The following is a 16,002-nucleotide window of genomic DNA, read 5'->3' on the forward strand; positions in this document are numbered from 1 at the left end:
TGAAGCATTTGGAAATTAGAATGAGTTTAGATGTAGCTATTCAGTATTATTGTTCTGTAAGAAATGACCAGCAGGATGAATACAGACAGGAGTGGAGAGACTTACATGAACTGATGCTGAGTGAAATGAGCAGAACCAGGAGATCATTATATACTTCAACAACAATACTGTATGAGGATGTACTCTGATGGAAGTGGATATCTTCAACAATGAGAACATCTAATTTAGTTTCAATTGATCAATAATGATGGACACAATCAGCTACACTCAGAGAAGGAACACTGGGAAATGAGTGTAAACTGTTTGCATTTTTGTTTTTTTTCCCAGATTATTTTTACCTTCTGAATCCAATTCTTCCTGTGCAGCAAGAAATTCGGTTCTGCACACATATTTGTATCTAGGATATGCTATAACATATTTAATATGTATAAGAATGCCTGCCATCTAGGGGAAGAGGTGAAGAGAGGGAAGGGAAAAACCGGAACAGAAGTGAGGGCAAGGGATAATGTTGTAAAAAATTACTCATGTATATGTACTGTCAAAAAAAAAGTTAGAATTATAAAATAAAAATAAATAAATAAAGTTTTTAAAAAACATATAGCTATTCAGGAGTTTCTGGAAATACTTCTGACTGAGAGGCTTTTTGAATAATTTAGTCTTCTGAGATCATTTGAATAATCCATTCACTAATTTCCATAATTGATGGTGATGGTGAACCATCAAGGGCATATCCTTTGTCTTACAGTTCTTACATCTGTCAGCTTAATCACTACCAGGATCTCTGTTAAATAGCTTACAGGGTAAATTGGCTTGAGGAGTTGAATGGTGACAGTCATTCTGCTGTTTTGATATTTGTGGCTTATAAAATTCTGAATGCTTTATCTAACATAACTGCATAGTCTATATGTGATAACTGCCTCCATAAAATGTTGGAAGGTTGACTTTATTCTATCCCAATACTAAGGGGGTCACTCTTTTTTTTTTTTTTGAGGCAGTTGGGGTTAAGTAACTTGCCCAAGGTCATACAGCTAGGAATGTTGAGTGTCTGAGGCCAGAATTGAACTCAGGTGCTCTTGACTTCAGAACTGGTGCTCGTTAACCACTGTGCCACTTAGAGGCCCCTGTTCACTTTTTAAAAGATATAGTTCTATATTTTGTGGCTTATAAGTTCAGGGGGAAATAGTTTAAGATGAGAAATCAATAACCTACAACAAAGAGATGTTGTTGCCCTATCATTTATACAAATTTATACATAAATTTGCTAGGTACCAACTATTATTGCAACCCAAACATTTAAATTGTGAGGAATCTAAAACAGTAAATTCACATGACTCTGCTTAAGTTCAGATGGTTCTTTTTAACACAAATTACATGTAAGTTTCCACTTCTATGACTCACATCATTTGATGAAGTTAATGACCATTATAAACTCAGGCAAATTAAATTTCACACTACTTTGGGAGAGGCTGGGGATTTTGTTATAAGCACTTTACAAAGAGAGCTTTGCCTAAAAACTGGACTCAAACAAAATAAAAAATGTGTTGTGTTTACCCATCTCAAAACTTTGTCTTAAAATGCTTGATCATGTGTTAATCACAGATTTGCAGAGCTAAATCTCAATTATGCATGGTTTAGAAGAAGTGCACTAGCATGGAGAATTGAAATAAACAAAAAAACGTCAAAGCAACATCTTTTAGTCTTCTCCTTCATCAAAGTCCTTGAGAGAAGCCTTAATGTCATATCTATCTTTGTACCTCCATGGCCTTGCATAGTGTACTCTGCCACAGTAAATGCTTGTTGAATAGGAGACAATATCATAAGATACACAGGGTATTGATTTTGGAGTCAAGAAGACCTGAGTTAAAATCTTGCCCTGATACTTTGCATCAAATATTTTTGGGAGCAAATATTTTAACATCTTTGAAGTTTAGTTTTCTGATATAAATTGAGGGTAATAATACCTGCATGTCTAAGAGATGGTATGGTTTAGTATAGAAACCTTGTCTCTAAGCCAATAAGACCTTTAGCTCTCATACACTGGCAGCTCAATCTTGGGTAAGCCATTTAAATTCTCATTATTTTAGGCAAATCTCAAGTATAATATATTTCACCAATGGTAACAATCTGCTCTGATCAAGATACTTTTCTCATCTAACAGTTTCCAATACCAATGAAATAGCACATACAAGGATCTCTATTCCTATCTGTACCTCACAGGTATAGATGAAATATCAAGCTCAGATGAAACAATGTGTAATAATGAATTTTGGGATCCTTAAAATCTTATACAAATCTTAGTTGTTATTGAATTAAACAAATCTCTTATCAAAGATTTATTCAGGGGCACAGTTTTCTGGGGGCCAGTTCATTGTCCCTCAGACTGTTGGAGGGCCAGACTATAGTAAAAACAAAAACTCTGCCTCTGCCTCTCAACCCATTTGCCATAACCCAGCGGGCCTCATAAATGTCCTCCGCAGGCCACATATGTCCTGCAGGCTTTAGTTTGAGAACCCCTGGTCTGGGATATAACAAGCACTTAATAATTGTTGATTGAACAGTCAAAGATACAAAAACAAAATTTATAGCTTCTACATTAAAGAATCAGAGGACTTGGAATATAATATTTCTGAAGGCAAAGGAGTTAGGATTACAACCAACAATCATCTACTAAGCAAAATAGGGGATAAAATGGAAATTCAATGAAGTAGAGGAATTTCAAGTATTCTTGATGAAAAGATCTGATCTGAATAGAAAATTTGACTTTCAAATACAAGATTTGAAAAAGGCATAAAAAATCAGAGGAAAGAGAAATCATAAGATACTTAAGGTAAAACTATTTACATTCCTACATGAAAGATGATACTTGCAACTCATAAGAACTTTCTCATTATTAGAGTTGTTAGAAGTAAATATATATATATATATATATATATATATATATATATATATATATATATATATATATATATATATATATACAGAGAGAGAGAGAGAGAGAGAGAGAGAGAAAGAGAGAGAGAGAGAGAGAGAGAGAGAGAGAGAGAGAGAGAGAGAGAGAGAGAGAGAGAAAGAAAAAATATATAGACAAAGGGCACAGTTGTGAGTTGAAAATAAAGAGATGGTACCTTAAAAATAAATTAAAGAGTTAGAGAGTAATGCACTGGGAGAAATGGAAAGCTAGCATGGGGCAAGAAAAATATTTTACAGTGGTAGGAAAGAAGGGTGAGGCGAGAGAAAGTGAGTGAGTCTTATTCTCATCAGAATTGGCTCAAAAAGGGAATCATATAATTCAGATATAAAAATCTATCTTAAAGGAAAGTAGGAGGGGAAGAGGATAAGAGATATGTAGATGATAAGAGGGAGGGCAGATTGAGGGATGTGGTAATCAGAAGCAAAAAACTTTTGAGGAGGGATAGGGTAAAAAGAGAAAAAGAGAGAGTGAGAGAGAGAGAGAGAGAGAGAGAGAGAGAGAGAGAGAGAGAGAGACAGAGACAGAGTGAGAGAGACAGAGAGACAGAGGCAGAGACAGAGAGACAGAGAGAGACAGACAGAGAGAGACAGACAGAGAGACAGAGACAGAGAAAGACAGAGGACAGAGAGATAGAGAGAGAGACAGAGACAGAGAGAGACAGAGAGACAGAGAGAGAGATAGAGAGGGAGAGACAGAGAGACAGAGAGATAGATATAGAGAGAGAGACAGAGAGAGACAGAGAGAGAGAGAGAATATAATAAAAAAAAAGTGGGGGAGATATAGGATAGAGAGAAAATACAGTTAACAATCATAACCGAAAAAAATCAAAGGCAAATGTCTCTGATAAAGGCCTTATTTCTCAATCACATAGACAACTGAATCAGATTTATAAAAATAAGAGCCTCTAAAGATATGAACAGGTTTCTGATGAAGTAATCAAAGTTATCCACAGCCATATAAAAAGTGCTCTAAATCACATTTTGGAGAAATGCAAATTAAAACAATTAATACAACAAAAAGAAAATGACAAATGTTGAGGCTATGTGGGGGGGGGATGATTGGTGGAGCTGTGGATTGTTTCAACCATTCTATAGAATTTGGAACTATTTGGAACTATGACAAAGGGCCATAAAACTATGCTTACAAATTCCACTATTAGGTCTGTATCCAAGAAAAGATTTTTTTTTAATGGGGAAAGAAACTATATGTACAAAAATATTTATAGCAACTCTTTTCTAGTAGCAAAAAAAATGTAAATTGAGAGAAGCCCATCAATTTGGGAATTGTTAAACAAATTGTAGCTTATGATAGTGACACAATATTGTTATAAGAAATGATAAGCAGGAGGTTTTCAGAGAAAAAAACCTGGAAAGACTTACGTGAGCTGATACAAAGTGACATGTAGTGTGTACAAAGTAACAGAAATATTGTAAGATGATCAGCTGTGACTGACTTAGCTACTCTGGTAAATAAAATGATCTAAGACCACTCTGAAGGACTTATGAAAAATGCTATCAACTGATGGTGTCTGAATACAGATTAGAGTATACTTCTTTTTAATTTATTTTTATATAATAATTATTTTATATTATTATTATTTTCCTTAGGTTTTTTTGTTTGTTTTCTTTCACATTACTAATATGTAAATATATTTTGCATGATTACACATGTAAGATCTATATTGAATTGCTTGCCTTCTTAATGAGGGGGGTGGAAAGGGGAAGGAGAGAATGTGGAACCTGAAGTTTTATTAAAAAATGTTTTAAAACATTTTTACATGTAAGGGAGGAAATAGAATACTAACCTCAAAATATTTTTTTGATTGACTGACAAACAATAGTTGTTCATTTAACAGGATCTGGACTAATAATATCAAGTACTTAATACTCCCTCCAAATAAACTGTCTTTCGAGCTCAATGCATTACAGAAAAATTCTAACCTAGGATAATAGATAGATAGCTTAGATGTATCTTGTTATTTCAATCTTTCTGTAAATGCTAGAGAAAAAAGTACAAAGAATAAAATAATTCTTACAGAGAGATCGCATTCTAATGAGGGAGACAGCAAGTATATATGCTGTACATAAAAAATGTACATAGCATAAAAGCAAAGTTAATAAATACAAATATATATATCAAGTCATTAAATGCAAAATAGTTGAGAAGGGAAGGGGCTAGTAATTGGGGGAGTAGGGGAATCAGGAAAGGGGGCAAGTAATATTTGCAAAATCAGGAAAGGATTCATATTGAAGGGAGTGATTGAGCTGAATCTTATAGGAAAAAAGAGATTTTGTGAGGTATAGATATGAAGGGAGTGTGTCTTAGGCATAAGAGACTGCCAGTATAATAGCATGGAGATAGGAGAATGGGATATTATTTATAAAGAACAGAGTGAAGCCCTATTTAGCTACATCACAGAGTTTAGAAGGAGGCATAATGTCTTAATGAAGCTAGAAAGATAGGGTGGGTCAGATTTTAATAGCTAAACAGAGAAGTTCATATTTTACCTTAGAAGCAATATGAAATTGGTTGAGAAGTGGAGTTGAATAGTTAGATTTATACTTAATAACAATTTCCAGCTATGCAGAGTGCTTTGAGGTTTGCAAAAACACGGTTTAAATATTATTTCATTCTCTCCTTTTAAATACCTTGGAGGTAGATGTTGTTATTAAGTAGAATATGTAGGTATGATGCCATGATATAATGACAAAGCACATTTATTAATACACTTGTAAAATATATTGTATATTTATATTGTTACAGATGCTTAAGGAAAATTACATTGGCAGAACTTGCCAAAAGGGTTTGAAGGAAGTAGAGATTTGGGGCCAGGAGGCTCTTTCATTAATCTAATTCAACAATTTCCTTCTAAAAGGGAAGCTAAGGCTAAACTGGAATAACTAATTTAGAATCCAAATCATAACTTAGAAAGCTATTAGGGCTTTAGAAATCACTAAGTCCAACTCTTTGCTTTTACAGATGAAGAAACTCAGGTCCAATAGCAAGAATTGAAATAAAAATTTCTTTAACTCTAAACTAATGCATCAAATTTATCTTTATTATTATTATTATTATTATTATTATTATTATTATTATTATTATTATTATGACTGGAATATAACAAATCAAAATATGGAACCTGGACATCTCATGCTGGATTATTGTCTTGGGAAATATTTTCCTGGGAGAATGTTTGCTACCACCTAGTAGTTCATGAAACATTTATGCACACTGCCTTCCACAATCCCACCTCCACCCTACCTTCAGCTGCTAGCATTCTCCCTAATTACTTTGTATTTAAGTGACTTGTAGTGACATTTGTTTTATTCTTCATGCAAACATACATATTACTACTTTTGTTAAAATATTGGAAAAGAGGGATTATTTCAAATTTTGCCATAGTCTTTGGTACTTATTACAGCACCAAGCAGAAAGCAGTTGCTTAATAGATTCTTGAATCCCACTTCTGTCATTTACTAGTTATGTGCATTTAGGCAAGTCACAAGCTCTCTGGGCCTCGGTTTCCTGATCTGAAAATGATGGTGTTGGACTAGATACGATTCCCTTGCAGCTCAAATTTATGATCCTATGAACCTATGATCCATATTCCTAATGCATTCCTGGGCCTCTATATAGGTCCACAGAGGCATGCACCAGATTAGGGTCACACACTCTCAAGACAGATGAATAATAACAATAAAGAAATGATTGCCACAAATGCCCTGATTGCAGGAGAATTCCTACTCCGCAAAGAATGTTTCATTTGCAAGAGAACAGCTTGGTGCATGGTGCAAACACTGCCATGCCAAGTCTGTACAAAAACCCAGCAGGAAGCCATGGTCTCTCTGTGGGCCTGTCATGTTTTCTGAGATGCTCTCATTACATGTTGCAAAGCCCCAAGCCCTCAGGCAGATTCAGCATCACTGGCAAGGCCACTGTGCAAACTCTAAAATGAAAAGAAATCCCCTGCGTGGCTGAATCACTATGATTTCTCCTTGGCATTTATTCTCTGACCCACTGTACCATTGTAAAGAGTTACTGGGAGGGGGGGAGGGGTGTCGTAAAGGAAGATTCAGAATAATATGACTGCCATTTACCTGCTTCATTGCTTCTTTTTTCCTCTGAGACAAATGTACACAGAGGTTTTTCAGAAGGGCCAAGTCTCTCATGTACTAACAGAATAGACCCGTATCATTTAAACATTCCAACTTCAACTCAAAAGTCAGTCTCTCTGTCATTTTTCTTTTAAAGAAATTGTTTCATTTCAAGAGAAATTTAAAGAACAACACTAAAAAAAAGAAACATTCTCAAAATTAGGAGATGTGGTACAAGAAGCAGACTCTCGTTTGGTAATATTTTCAGTTTTCTACAAACTATACCTCCCTCCAACATTCTAAATAATTGCAAACATTACCACACATATTCAAAACTAGACCCAATCAGGGCCTGATTAAGTTCAGTGGACAAAAAAAAAAAAAAAAAAAAAAAAAAAAGTTTTTGCTCCTGGCTGTCTGAATATTATGCTTCCACAGAAAAACAAGAAAAATTGAAATCAATAGAATTCTGGATTTAAAGCTAAATAGGGCCACATATGGCTAATCTGCTCACTTGTTAGAGCTTTCCTTTCAACTGCCTGAAATTACTCTGTATGTATTTTGCCATTATTTTATATATAATAACTTGTTTTATTTCCTTTATAATCTTCTCTATCCTTCCACTCCACCCCCAAGAATGGTCCTTGGGGCAAGGACTGTTATAATTTTTTGTCTTTGTCTTCAAAGGCCCAATTCAAGTTTAGATATATAATAAATATTTAATATAGGCTTGCTGAATTTAACTCAACAAGCACATTTTACAAATGAGGGAAGTAGAGCCATAGAAAAAATTAGGTGACCAAATAAGACCAAAGTCATATTATGTATGAGAGCCACTTGAACTCAAGAACTCAGAATCCAAAACCAATACTCTGTTCACTATATAATTCTGTCTCTTCCTTATATTTCCTTCCAAGAAGAAATCTTTGGTTTTAATTCTTATACATTCTTACACCCTACTTAGGGCATATGAAGGTAGAATCTGAAGAACATCTGAAAAGTGAATTGAGCTTCGTTCCCAAAGTTATTCTCAAGGCAGTAACACAACTAGGGATTCATGACCAGGGAAGTCAGAAACTGGATCAGTCAGAATTATTCCTTTGAATAGTTTTAGGAAGTAAAAATAGAGAAAGTGCTCAACCAGAAACTAATCTCTAAATGTGTTTTAAGAGAAAATTATTGTTCAAATGGATTAAACATTCAATACTAAATAACCACCTTTTGCAAAATTTTATAAATAATAATCCTTGGGGTAGGTGGCACAGTGGATAGAGCACCAACCCTGAATTCAGGAGGACCTGAGTTCAAATCTGGTTTCAGACACTTAACACTTCCTAGCTGTGTGACCCTGGGCAAGTCACTTAACCCCAGCCTCAGGGGAAAAAAAAAAACAAAAAACCAATAATCCTTACTGACATCTATTTCCTGCTATGTTCAACACTATGTAAAATACTTAATATACATGAATATCCTAAAAGTCAAAAAGGTTAAGTAATTAAACATGATCACATAGTTAATAAGTGTAAAAAATGTAATTAGGACCTGACGCTTTTTGAATTTCAAATCCATCACTGTATCTACTACTCAAGGTGTTGGGTATGATGGAGGTTCAAGGTGGTATAAAACTGCATGGCAAATTAGATACAACATGATATCCCTTTTTTAATTCCCTGGAGTTGGTGAAGCACTAGACATTATTCTGGAAACCTTAAAAAGCTGAGTATATAACATAAGCAGAAAGAAGCACTGACTTAGGAGAGTAGTTAGTAATTTCCTAGTCTTAGCCTAAAATTGCTACAGTACATCAAATCAAGATTTGATGAAGACATTTTATTAAAGCTCAACCTATCTCATTCTGAAAAAAGGTTATAATCCAGGCCACAACAAACTCTTGATTAAGGCAGCATTAAAGGGTGATCAGCAATGGGCATATTTGAAAGTATAAGTCAAAATTTTGGCCAAATGGCTCAATTTACTTGAGCCTATTACTTTACTTTCCAAGTAAAAATTCTAAGATCCATTTTAATGTTGTTATTATATGAAAAAAGCTTAGCCAAAAACAATTAGATAAGTAGAATATGAGTTCTTTGTTATCTGTCTTTTTGTTTCTGCCAAGAAGTTATTAAGACAGACAAACACTGAGGAAGAAAGATGCTTACCTTTTCCCATTCCCGGTCCTTGTTCAACACAATCACCACTAACCTGGGGTGCACTTGGTACCCTGCTTCTGTGAAAGACAAGTCTTTGCCTTCCCATGTCACATTGATCATGAATCTGAAAAAAGAGAGAGAGAGAATTCAGGGAAAGATTAGTGAACTGATAACAAATGAGATTACTCAATCATTGAAATAGCACTGATGAACCATAAGCTAGAAATGTCATTGCTCCTATGAAAAACCACAAATTGCAGAGCTGAATCCCAGGCAGCTAGATGAGTAAGGACTCTCTCTCTCTCTCTCTCTCCCTCATATACATATACATATATATGTATATATATGATCTGAAAGTTGTTTCTCTTTAGGATGGCCTGGAATTCTTCTTATTTCCTACCCAGTTCCTTAGGGCTCCAATTGAGATAATGCATAACCCTGTCCATTTTTTTTGAGTGTTTTTTGCCTTAGAAGAAACATATCTTTCATGGTGCTTGGCTCATCTTTCTGGATCCTTAGAGGGAAGATATTAATCTGGGATCAATTAACTTATTTTGATAACTCTTATTTTAATGATTTTCCTTTAAAATACAATATATTCTGCTTTATGGATTTAAAAATATTATTAGGAGTCAATAAACTTCACCAGGTTCCCAAAATAGACCATAGTGATAACAATAATAATAATAATGATAATAATAATAACAATAACAATAATAACTAGCATTTATTTAAAGCATTAAATTTTGCAAAGTGCTTTCTATATGTAATTTTATTTAATCTTCAAATAACTCTAGGAAGTAGGTATGATTATCCCCATTTTATGGATAAGGAAAATAAGACACAGAGAAATTAAGTGATTTATAGGGTCACAAAGCTAGTAAATGACTGAAGCAGGATTAAAAGTCAGGTTTTTCTGAGTTTTAGCACCTCAGAAAGCCTAGCACCCTAGGCACTGAGACAAATAGTTTCTTTAGGTCCATGACACACACGCAAAAAAAAATTAAGAACCTCTTTGTTGCTGTTTAATTGTGTCCAACTGTTACCCTATTTGGGATTTTCTTAGCAAAGATATTGGAGTGGTTTGCCTTTTCCTTCTACAGTTCATTTTATAGCTATGGAAACTCGGGAAAACCAGGATTAAGTGACTTGTCCAGCTAGGATTACTTTAAGAAAAATTCCTGAGACTGGATTTGAATTCAAGAAAATAGATCTTTCTGATTCCAGGCACAGCAGTCTAACCACTGTACCACCTAGATTACCTAAGAATGTTTTACTCAGAATAAAAGAATAAACTACTCATCGCTTCCTACAATGAGCTTCTCTGCTTCACTTCTCATTTCTGCCTCCTTGACATTTCAAAAAATTGGGATGAGAGCAAATAGCACAAAGGATGGATGCACAGCCCACATCTACTCATTTCTAGAACAAATATGATAGTCATAGAATTTTTTCTATGCACTAGATTTATAGGAGTGACTCAATAAATACTTGCTCTTTAATAGATTGATCTTCTTGTCTAAAGAATGGCCCAGACTGATAAACTGGCTTTTGGATGCAAAATTATCATCTTGATGTCCATCTGTCTGCCTCTAATAACAATGTGTAAAAGCAACAAGCAGTCAATATTATATATTTAGTGGGTTAGGGATGTTTTTGTTCATTTTTCAATAAATTACTCCAAAACAGAACTGAAAATTTTCCTTGACAAATGTTGTATTTTTAGGTTTGAAGAGAACTGAACACTTTTAATCAGTAGGCTAAAAATTCTATTCATTATTTAGATACTGAAAATTTGTTTTTCTATTCTTTTTTCTCTGTTGTTGCTTTCCAGTGGAAGTTCAATGAGCTAAAAGGACCTTGAGTAAATTTAAGATTAACTCTACTCCATATTACTTCTACATACTAACTACCCACTCACACTTAATAGTTTTTAAAATAATCAGTTGTTTGACTAACTTCAATCCTCCCTTTAAAAATAAAATAAAATAAAAATAAAAATTTAATTTAAAAAAAATTTAAAAATTGGTTCATATAAATCCCAGCTACTTAAACTGTGACTAAATATGAGGTCAGGAAATTATGATATATTATCAATAAATGTTTGCTCTGTTTATTTTATATACCTACTATATCTGGGGTCACATAAAAATTTCTTAGGCAAAGTGGAGTTTTGAGTGGAAAACGTTTAAGCCTTGAAAAGAAAAGGTTTTTATACAGGATATGTAGTAAAGCCACATCTCTTTTATGGCCATCCCTGATTGCAGAACCATTCTCTACTGCCTCGACTGCTCAAATTTGACCTTTGGTACTTAATATTTGTATGACTTTCAACAAGACTTCTTTAAGTCTCAGTTTCCACAACTGTAAAATGAGGGGACTGGACTTGATGGTCTTTGAGTTCTCTTCTAGTACGAGTTCTCTTCTAGTACTATAGTCCAAATGTAGTTTAGGGAAAAGAATATATTCAGTTAAAAATAATTCTGATCAGGTTTATTTAGTCAATGCTTTGGAGGGGAAAAAATGCTCAAATAAAGCTTAACCTAATGTCAGAAATTTGGAAGAAAAATAGAAAAACAACTATATAAATGTGCAGAGTTTTTTTTGTTTTTGTTTTTGTTTTTTTAATGTCAAGTCAACATCAATCATAAATCATAAAATGTTCATGCTTCCAAGGCAGAGAACTGAAAGCTCTTATCTTAATATATGAACATATTCAGAGAATTGAATATTTTTATCTTTAGCTTTCATAGAGATGTGTGATATTGAATAGTCTCAGTGTTTACATTCAATAAACTGATTTTCTGTTCAGCCATTTCACATATACAACTATCTTTTGTTTACAGGATAGATTTCTTTCTCTCTCTCTCTTTTTTTTTTCCCTGAGGCTAGGGGGTTAAGTGACTTGCCCAGGGTCACACAGCTAGGAAGTGTTAAGTGTCTGAGAACAGATTTGAACTCAGGTCCTCCTGAATTCAAGGCTGGTGCTCTATCCACTGCACCACCTAACTGCCCCTAGATTTCTTTCTCAAGGACTAGACATTAAACCCAAACCAATCTGATTCTAACTGGCTACCAATCAGTCCTGGGCCAAACCCCATTTGGTCACTATTTGGGTCCTGATTGACTCAGATTGAATGTAAATAGCAGTCATTTCTTCTTGGGCCAGAGACCTGCTGTCTTCCCCTCTCACATTCATTCATTCATTCATTCATTCATCCTTTTATTTATTTATATGTTCATTTAGTTATTTATTCATTTATTTATTTTTGGACTAGATGAAAGCGGTAATTCTTTGTCTCAATTGCTACTTATCCTTAATCACTGAAGGGGTGCGGTCTCCTGAGACTGAGATATGTTGAAGAGCTCTTATTAAAAAGGCCCCACAGTAGCCCAGAGCCATCTCCAATCATCCTGAGCTAAATCTGGCTACTAGACCCAAATGACTCTGGTGGTGAAAGTGAAGCAGATGATCTTGGCCAGCCCTCCCTCACTTAAATCCACTTCACTTGCATGTCAAACCATCACCTCTCTGATGTCATGGTCTTTTTGGAGAACAAGGACAAACAAAACAAGCATCTATGGTTTATTCTATCTCTGCCAAATGAATTTCTTTAAATTTCCCCCTTCTAATGTCCTTCATTTTTTATTTTGTTGCTCCTTCCTATTCAATTTTGTAGGAGAATCAGAATTAGTGATTTGATTATTTTAGAAGTAATCTCCATTCAAAACTACTTGGAAATAACAAAGGGATTAGCTGTTTAACATTTTCCTCTGTTCCTTAAACATTTTCAAAAGGTCTGAGCCAATGATGTCATCTATTTTCCCTAATTTTCACATTCTCCTAAACAATATTATCAGGATTTTCTTTTCTTTAATGGGGGAGGGAAGAAAGGAAGGACAGGGAATACACTAAAGTTTTACTATTGGATCAACAGAGAACAAATACCTAAAACCTTTAATTCCTCAGTCCAGTTTCTGGGAAAGAAAATTCTTATTTTCTGCTGGTTTATTTTTTTTTGTCACAAAAAATTATAAAATCCTTTAAATAGGGAATTACTATTATGTACAGACCACCTCACCATGTCCATACTAACACCTGCAGAGCATTTATATACAACTTTATAATCTAACTGCTTTTTTGTTTACCTAGAAAATCTGATCATAAAACTTTAGTGCACAAATAATATACAACAAACAATCCTTACTACTGCTAAGCTCTAAATTACATTTCCTATATTTGTATTAGCCTCAATTAATGTATGAATACACCAAGGTTAAGTATAACAAAGATATTGTTTAAATCTATAACAAGTGAACATTTCTGCTTTTTTTATGTCACTTAAGATGTTTTCATATTTTTGGAATAGAAGCAAGAGCAAGAATAATAGGAAGTAACTTCAAGGAAACTTGAATACAGTCAATCTGGAGTAGAAAACAATGTGTCCTAAGATATCTACAATCTCATAAAATTGGATAAAGTCCATCATTGATGTGAATGAAACTCATAAGTGTTGACTCTGGTAGCAAAAGACTTAGGGAGAATATAATAGCTAATTTTCAGCATTTTAAGGGCTAAAATATAAAAGAAGAATGAGCTATTAGGGTACCTATAGCAGAACTAGGACCAATATGCTTTGAAGTCAGAAAATCTGAATTCAAATTCTGACTCTGTCATTTATTTCCCAATGTTAATTGGAACAATTCACTTAATTTCTCTGGCTCTTAGTTTCCTTATCTAGAAAGTAGAGGGATAGGATTAGATCTCTCTCAGCTCTAAATTGATGATTCTAAGAGAGATCTGGGTTTTAACTCAATATAAAAAACGACTTAACAATTGGTGCTGTTTTGAAATGGAATAGACTGCCTTATGAAATTAGTTTCCCATCACTTAAAATCCTAATGTTTTAAGTCAAATAAAAAGATACTTTTCCCCCCTGGTCTGAACCATGATTTCATCAATGTAAGGCATTCCCTTTACTTATGTATATAAATAACTGATGTTAGAATCTTATGAAGTTATTTTAGAAAACTAATAAATTAAATGAATTCCCCATTGTTACATAGGAGTATGTGTCAAAAGGCAGGTCTGGCAATGTAATCTTTCATGGTAGCTAAGTAGCACAGTGGATAGATTGCTGGTTCAGATTTGGTCTCATACTTACTAGCTGTGTGACTCTGAGCAAGGCCTTAATCTTTATCTGCCTTAGTTTCTTCATCTGTAAAATGGGGAAAACAATGAAATCTATCTACCAAGGTTGTTGTGAAAGTAAAAGAAGATAATAAAATACTTTGCTAACCTTAAGCATTATAGAAATTACTAATATGGGGGGGGGGAGGAATAAAAAGTCAGAGTCTTGAACTTAGAGTCTGATGACCTAAATTTAAATCTTAGCTTTTCCTCATGAATCAAAGGAACTCTAAATTTAGAGCCATGAGACCTTGGCTGGATTCTGGCTTCTGACATTGTCTGTGTAGACTTGGGCAACTCACTTCACCTATGAGGCTGTTTTCTCCTCTCCTTAATAAGAAGAAAATGATAGACTAGACAACTTCCAAGCATCACTTTGGATCTGCAGTTCTCTAAGAGCTGAGATAGTCACAACAAAAAATTTCAAGTTTTTTCACTCCTTTCATATTTTTTATAGTCACTTAAATGTCAAATCATCATTTCTGCCTCTTTTTTTTCCCTCCTTGAATTATAGTCTCTCTCTCTCTCTCTTTCTCTCTCTCTCTCTCTCTCTCTCTCTCTCTCTCTCTCTCTCTCTCTCTCTCTCTCTCTCTCTCTCTCTCTCTGTCTCTCTCTCACTTTTCATGTGCTGTTCCCCTATTTCCAAATTCTGCTTGGCATTTGAAACCACTCTTACTTTGATAATTTCATAGAATCATTTTCTAGATTTCCCCTTTTTTTCTTTTTCTGTAAACACTGTGCATGGCTCCTTAGAGTATTTAAACAATATAATTCAAAAGTCTTGTCTCTCCAGATTCTCATTTTCTCTTTCCTTAGAGATAGTCCTTGTACTGTTTTCATTACCTTCAGAAATCTGATAACACAAAGTATTCTCTTGCCATTTTTATTATTTTCTATCTCCTGATAGCCTTGCAGTCTATACTATTCCATGTGTGCCTTTATTTTTTCTTAGATTTCAAATTCATTTTCCTTTGTATTAATTACCATCTCCCTACATATAATTTTTTTAATTACTCACATCTCTCAATACCTCCCTTTTCCATTTGAAGGTTAAAGTTGTCACTAATCATTTAATTTACAGATTTTTGAAAACAGTTTATTTTCTTTATTTTTTCTCAGATGTCAAGACTCCATTTAAAAAAAAATCACTTTCTCCCCATTAATGTTAATGTCTTTATATTTTCATAGGTGGTGTTCAGGTCCTTGACATTCTTTCCATAATTGAGTCTTGTTTCTTTTGTTATGGCACACGACAATTTTTTAAATCCTTTTTGAATTTTTTTTTTTTTTTTTTTTTTTTTTTTTTTTTTTTGAGGCAGGGGTTAAGTGACTTGCCCAGGGTCACACAGCTAGGAAGTGTTAAGTGTCTGAGATCACATTTGAACTCAAGTCCTCCTGAATTCAAGGCTGGTGCTCTATCCACTGTGCCACCTAGCTGCCCCATGAATTTCTTTTTTTACATGTTCTCTTTTGTGTTTTTCCCAAAAGGGCTTTGGATAAATAAAAACAATAGTAATAGCTAGCACATCTACAATGCTTCAAGTTTTTCAAAGGATTTTACAGTTGTTATTTTTTGATCCTCCCAACAACTCTGTG

General features: G+C 34.1%; 1 protein-coding gene across 4 annotated transcripts in view; it reads right to left on the minus strand.

The window, feature by feature from the left end:
- GRIN2A (glutamate ionotropic receptor NMDA type subunit 2A) overlaps nucleotides 1-16,002 on the minus strand; it is a 500,193-nt gene that overhangs the window by 138,861 nt on the left and 345,330 nt on the right. For all 4 annotated transcript variants that reach the window (XM_074280519.1, XM_074280518.1, XM_074280520.1 and 1 more), the window contains exon 3: nucleotides 9,225-9,339. In XM_074280519.1, the coding sequence (XP_074136620.1) occupies nucleotides 9,225-9,339 (115 nt within the window). The remainder of the gene's footprint in view (nucleotides 1-9,224; nucleotides 9,340-16,002) is intronic.

This window comes from Sminthopsis crassicaudata, chromosome 1 (assembly GCF_048593235.1).
Source record: "Sminthopsis crassicaudata isolate SCR6 chromosome 1, ASM4859323v1, whole genome shotgun sequence".
In the NCBI taxonomy this organism is placed as follows: Eukaryota; Metazoa; Chordata; class Mammalia; order Dasyuromorphia; family Dasyuridae; genus Sminthopsis; species Sminthopsis crassicaudata.